The 6,356-nt window shown below is 48.5% G+C and overlaps 1 protein-coding gene across 13 annotated transcripts in view; it reads right to left on the bottom strand.

Annotated features, from left to right (window-relative positions):
• Positions 1-87: 87 nt before the first annotated feature.
• Positions 88-6,356, bottom strand: part of FGGY (FGGY carbohydrate kinase domain containing) — a 325,709-nt gene continuing 319,440 nt past the window's right edge. For 12 of the 13 annotated variants that reach the window (XM_040609878.1, XM_040609879.1, XM_040609877.1 and 9 more), the window contains 2 exons: positions 1,017-1,078; positions 88-320 (listed from right to left, as the gene is read on the bottom strand). In XM_040609878.1, coding sequence (XP_040465812.1) covers positions 239-320; positions 1,017-1,078 — 144 coding nt within the window. In that variant the 3' untranslated portion in view covers positions 88-238. The remainder of the gene's footprint in view (positions 321-1,016; positions 1,079-6,356) is intronic. The other variant, XR_005830063.1, reaches the window with a different exon arrangement.

Genomic DNA, 6,356 nt, shown 5'->3' with positions numbered 1-6,356 from the left:
CCGGCTTGTCTTCTGACCCGAGCAAATGGTTATTCCTTGGCCCCGGGGTGCAGGGATTACCGACAGAAAATACTCAGTGCTCCGCAGTGAAGTGAGTGCATTTTATTTCTCATTAAAAATTAAAATGTAGACCTTAAATGATAAAAGCATATTTTCACCACGGACAGTACAGCATGAAGAAATTACCCTCATCGCAAGAGATTTGTTATCCCTGCTGTTCCCCAATTATGACTCCAGATCAGAAGCTGTTCATGATGGAGCGATACTCTCTCTGATGTTCCACAAGTTTCAGAAACACTTCGTATTTCTTGTCATAAAATCTGTGTAAGAAAGTTAATTTCAGCAAAGCCTGAGCTTTTAGGATTTAAATCCCCTGTAACAGATATGTTTACTACCTTCATTTAGCATCAGAGCCGCTCCGACTCTTCCCTAATCCCAGCTCGCACAAGGAGCAGAGTCCTGCCGGCAGGCTGCCGGAGCAGGGCTCCCCCCACAGCTGCCATTTCCCGGTACAAGGACACCTTGCGTTTCCCCTCCCGCCAGCTCTGGAGCTCAGAGGGCTCTCCCTCCGGCGGGGAGGCACGGGGGCTTCGCGCCCTCCTGCCCCGCACGGCCGCCGGGCTCCCCGCAGCCGCGCAGCGCCCGGGTCCGAGGGCGGGCAGTGCCGCCGGCCGCCGGCAGGGGGTGCCCGTGCGCCGGGCGGGAGCGCCTCCGCAGCGGGCCCCGCAGCGCGCCGGGCGGGACGCGGGGATGGCCGCGCCGCTGGGGACCCGCCGCCGCTCCGGGGAGGCCGCTCCGGGGGGGGCAGCTCCGGGGGGGGGGGGGGGGCAGCTCCGGGGCCGGGGCAGCTCCGGGGGGGCCTGGCGCGGCGCCGAGGCAAGGCGGGGGCACGGCCGGGCCGCCCCGCAGGGCTGCCCCGCAGCCCTCCCCCGCCGTGGGGTGCCCGTGTAATCCCTGCCAGCCCGGGCGGGCCGCGGACACCGGCCGCCCGCGGGGCTCGCCGAGGCCGGGATTACCTTTTATGCTCGTGGTTAGGCTGCACGACTCTCCCGATTTTCCCCATTTTTGCCATGGCTTCCTAGTAAAAGACAAAACACAAACTGGAAAAGCCTGTTTTGATTTAAAATACTTTTTGACAAGAACAAGATGTTTCAAAACCAATCGGAACATTACTGATGTATTTTGTTTCGGCTGAACAGGCCAGATGGCATAAAATATGTTCAATCCCATTATATAGTAGTCATGAGAACAAAGTGCTGCAGACCCCTCAGTAAACCAGAATCTGTTCCTCTTTCTTACTGGGAGTCCAAGGCAGAACAGACTTATCTTTTATTATTTACACCAACCAAAAAACACTGCATCCCCGGAGGGGAGATTTCTCAAACAAAATGATACTGTACGTGAGATCCCTTAATCATATTCTTAAATTATCAACTCGCTGCAGCAGGGAGGACTCGGGTGTGCTCCAAAAAGCCAAAGGTAACTCGCAAAGTTCTGCCATGGAGCCCACAGCCACCCGCGCAGGCCAGCACAGAGGTGTGAGGCAGCCCGTGATCCTGCTCTGCTTTTGGCCAAAACAACGTCAGGCAAAGGGATCTCACAGAATGCCCCTCTGGGACAGTCACCTGTGGAAGGGAAAGGACCGAATAATAGGCTCCTTTCCTCATCTATGTGAGATTCTGATTTTCTGTGGACTCTCCTGTGCAAGCCCGCTGGAATGAGACACTAATGAGTGAATGAGACACTAATCACATTAATAGAGGATCAAGCCCTCAGGCAAGGGTGGAGGCAGCAGGCACAGGCTATTTTCAGTGGAAGTTATTTCACAAGGAGCATGAAAGTAGTAGCTTTCAGATGGAACAGTATCAAACATAAAAGATCAGGATTCAAGAATCAGTGTCTGATTAAATCAGTATCATTGTTCATAGCTTTTAAGCAGGACCTTAAATCTGTCTTAATGTTAGTGCCTAAAGCACAGCACTAGGAGAGTATCGGAATGACCCCTGGAGAACAGTCAGCCCGTGCTGCGGCTGGAAGCCATCTAGGCAACTACTATGGCTGGATTTTTAAAAGGGTTGGATGATTTTATAGGCTGTAATACCTGCTGTAGTAAAATCTTTGCTTTCCACTAATCCAGCATTTCACAGCCAGGGATCTCCTAGAACTGCACAACGAAGATGAGCAATGTAAGCACTGTTTCACTGGCCCAGGACAGGGCAAGCAAGATGACCAGCAGGCTGTACGTCTTTCTGGGTTCCCCGTTTCCCCTGTTAAAGAAACGCGATCATGACCTAAATGGCAGGATGTGAGCGGGCTGCCGTGCAGCCAGCAGGCACCCTTTCTCCCATGCACAGCGGTGTTTGCTCAGCTAGGCACGAGGTGCCTGGGATGCCACCCACGTGCCAGAGCAGCCGGCAGCCCCCAGCTCTGCCTGGCTGGCTGAACCTGCAGTATTACCTGGCATGTTCTCGGCACGTTTGCTTCATCCTTCAGCATCGACAAGTCCTTTTATACTGCAAGTCCGAATTGCTACTAGAATGTGAAACACCTACTTTCTACGTTTGTCAACCTCAGGGGGTTAATACTGGATGAAATTGTGGCTCTACCGAAGTAAAAAGCACTGCCAGTGATGGTGCAGTCAGGGTTTTACTCCGCTAGGGCTTCTGATAAAACAGCAGGGAGTACTTCTGTGCACTCACATGCCCGTACTCTTTCATATGTGCAGAAGTTGATTGTATTTTGATTCCCCAAGAAACACCCTTGAAATAACACTTCCAGTGAGATAGTGTGTTCTTTTCCCTGGGACATGTGAGCCTGCTGGCACAGAGACTCTGCACACCAGCCAGATTAAAATACTGGCATGGAAAGGTTGGTATCTTTCCCAGTAAGAGAAATGGGCATTTTATTCCCTGTTCTTTAACAGGTGATACTAGCCCAAGCATTGTTCCTGTTTGCAATAGTTTGTCTTTTACAACTCCCTTGCATGGCCGGCTGGATTTAGAGGCTACCCCCAAAAAATGAACAAACACACAGGAAAAAAAACCCTCTCGGAGTAAAAAACAGTTCCCTCTGTTACAATCAATACTGCCTCTCCAGATAGCGTGTGTCTTACAGAAAACATAAGGCAAAGGCAAAGCCCCTCGAAGCACTGTCACGCATGGCAAGAGTCACCTTGCTTTCTGCTCCCTGCTTTCTATCTCCTTTCGAATTGCCCTGGAGATACTGAACAAAAATAAAACCAAGACATTTAAAAGGTCTAAACGTATCAGACAAATGCCAATTTTTTTTTTTTTCAGGTGCAAAAAAAATGAAAGAGCTGGACCAACTGCCATATACCCCTCGGCACAGGCAGGCCCTGCCAGCTGCTGCCCCGTCCCGGGCAGTGTTCAGAGAACAGGACTCAAACAGCGCCTGTCCCAGGACACGCTCTGCTTCTGCCCCAAGTACCCTACACACCTGTGTGCTGCCTTACTCTGGGGCCTCTTATGACTTCCAGTACTGAAAAACACATTACTGCTTCTTCGGGAAACAAGCCAGCCTTTTGAGATAGAGATATCTTCAGACAGGTTTTATTTTTATGCTGTTCCTCATTAATTCCAGGTCTCCTCAGGCTGGTTCAAAAGACAAGACACCAGCGCCGACTCCACCAGGTGTGGAAGGTGAGGGCAGCCTGGCTCGGCCCAGCTGTCCTGCTGGCCACTGCAGCCCCGGGCCTGGCTCGGGCTCCCTCCCACACATCCCCTCGCTCCCCACCTGTGCCTCCCCACACCCAGCGCTTGCAACACTCCGGCTTTCAGACCAAGTGCTTTGCAGCAGCCACCTTCAAAGGGTGAAACCAAGGGCTGATGAAAGCCTCCTATGCTCCCTATGAGGTCTCCTCAAACCTGAAACCCCTGGCACAGAGACCCCGTCCTCCCACAGGCAGCAGCAGAGGGTGCCACTGCTCCCAGGGGGCCCGGAACAGAGCAGGATGGAGAGATCCCTAAAGGAAAACCGGCCCCTCAAGGCCGGATCAAAACTAGGAAACAGGACCTGGCTGCTGCTTATCTTCTGCTGGTCCACCCGACTACCCACCTTTAGCTAAGGAGGAAGATGCCAAAGCAATCTTTCCAGTTTATACATAGGTCTTTGAGAATCCACTGCATTAAGGTCTCACAGCAACTACCATGGTAATGTGGAATGACATGTTAAAAAATATACACCCAGCAATTTTTAACAACTCACTCATTCTAGGTTGCTCAAAATACGCTAAATTAATTCCCTCTCAATTTGCATTTTGGTTGTGTGTTGTTTTGGTGTTTTTTTTAAGTCAGTTTGGTCATTGTTAGTTTGAACAAAAACTATACTCCCAGAGGAGAGTCTTTTCAACAATTTTCTGGGGGCAAAGAGGAACAGAACATTGAAAATATGAATTTATAATGAAATCGGAAACAAAGGAACATTAGAATCGCATTACTGAATCGGATCAACCTTGTGCACTGCTCTGTCTCCAACAAAGCCTTAAATATAGCGAAGTGATAATACTGCTGTTCAGAAATAGTTTGTTTGAGGGTTGACATCCAAATCTAATTCCAGTCACCAAGAATTTCACAATCTTAATTTGAATGACGCTCTATCTTCTTTGTTTGCCAGTCTAGACAGTACAATGAATAGAGTGATTTGAACACAACGAATTCTCTCTTAAAACAAAATATTTTGTAAAATTGCTTTTTAATCATTTCTTTTCTCTCTTTCCATAAAGGCTATGCTATAAATAAACCCTGAAAGTTCGCATTTGATCATAATTTCTAAAGGCTGGGCAAGAGGCAAGTGAAGGGTTTACACAGAAAAAAAAGAGAGGCACTGTGGAGCAGAAATAAAGGGATGCATTCATGATTTCTAACCTTTTGTTAGAGTGTCAAAGCTGAGACAGATACAAGCCAGTAAACACTCTGCTTACCATGAAGAGTTAGTCAAACGGGGTTACCCTGCCCCGGACAGAAGGAGCCCAGGCCCAGGGAACAAAATTCTCCAAAGCCCACCACGGTTTCAGAACAAGGTGCTGTTTTGCTGCTGGAAGGGTGACCCAGCAGGGGAAGTCAGTAGGCATTCAGGTTCATTCCATACTGAATTCAGCTCTTCGGCATGATCTGGGGCAGCGGTACATTTAAGACGCCAGGGCAGCCTCAGCAGGCAGTACACCTCCCAGGGAAAGCCTATTTTGACACAGCATATAAAAGCTGGAAATTTCAGCTGTCGTCCTTTCAATAATGGAAAGGAATCCCTAAGTCTGATTTTCAGTAGTGACTCAAGGACTCCTGTGGCTGATATTACTGAAAAGTAATGGGATGTAGGCCCTTAAAAGCACGTATCAAATGAGAAAACAGATTTAGGGATGCCAGCCTTCGGTAAGGAAATCAATTAACATAATCCCACTGAAATTAATGAGCTGGGAACATCAGTCCCCTTAAGAATTCGGGCTTCTGCTTTATTTAGGTACTTCAAAAATTGTATCCAAAGTTAAATGGATGAAGCATTCAAGCACAAATGCAATTTCCCAGCTATGTTCTCCCCACTTACTCATTTCGATAATGTTTGGACTTCTACCTAGTGTAGTCATTAATAGTGAGAACAACCACATACCATCTAAAGCTTTACTGTACAATTTCAGTGGCTGGAAGCATTTGGCCTGCACACACAAAAGCATCCAGCAAAGCTCACCAGACTGTGTGGGTATACCGTGCTCCGGTTATAGCAACAGCGTGCCAGCTACTTGGGGGAAGGATCCTCAGACAAATGAAAACACAGAGAGGCACTCGAATGCTAATTAACTAAGTCTGGTGCTGGTCTGTGGCTTGTCCAGTGACAGCCGTGGCTCTGTTGCACCAAGAATGAGCGGCCTACGAATGAAGGATGAAAAATACCTCTGCTGCAAACCAGTTTTGGATCATAACTTATAACTCATTCAGGAATCTCGGCACAAGCTGGCACAAGATGGCTTACCCTTCTTCTCCCCAAACTGAAGTTGTTCATTCGCTTCATCTTAGTACTTATGCAAAAGGAGGAAATGATACTAATTTTCATTGTGCCAATACAAGCCAAGTGATCAAATGCTGCCATTCTTACAGCAAAAAGTAGTGAGAAATCTGTACAAGCAAATGTGCTTCTTCACGTCATTCCTGAGAATGACACGAGGGTATGCATGGAAAGTCAGTCTCAACTCCTGAATCACACAGACCTTTGAAACACGAATTTACCTTCCCTACCCTGAAGACATTACTCAGACTCCCACTCCGGCCAGTCTTGCCTCTCTGGTGTTTTTGTACAGCTCCACAGTCACAGATCCAGCATCAGAGGAAAAGAATTTAAAAGTTACC

The sequence above is a fragment of the Falco naumanni genome, chromosome 11, assembly GCF_017639655.2.
Source record: "Falco naumanni isolate bFalNau1 chromosome 11, bFalNau1.pat, whole genome shotgun sequence".
Classification (NCBI taxonomy): domain Eukaryota; kingdom Metazoa; phylum Chordata; class Aves; order Falconiformes; family Falconidae; genus Falco; species Falco naumanni.
Note: the sequence above shows the minus strand (reverse complement) of the source record. Positions and strands in the feature narration are given on the sequence as shown.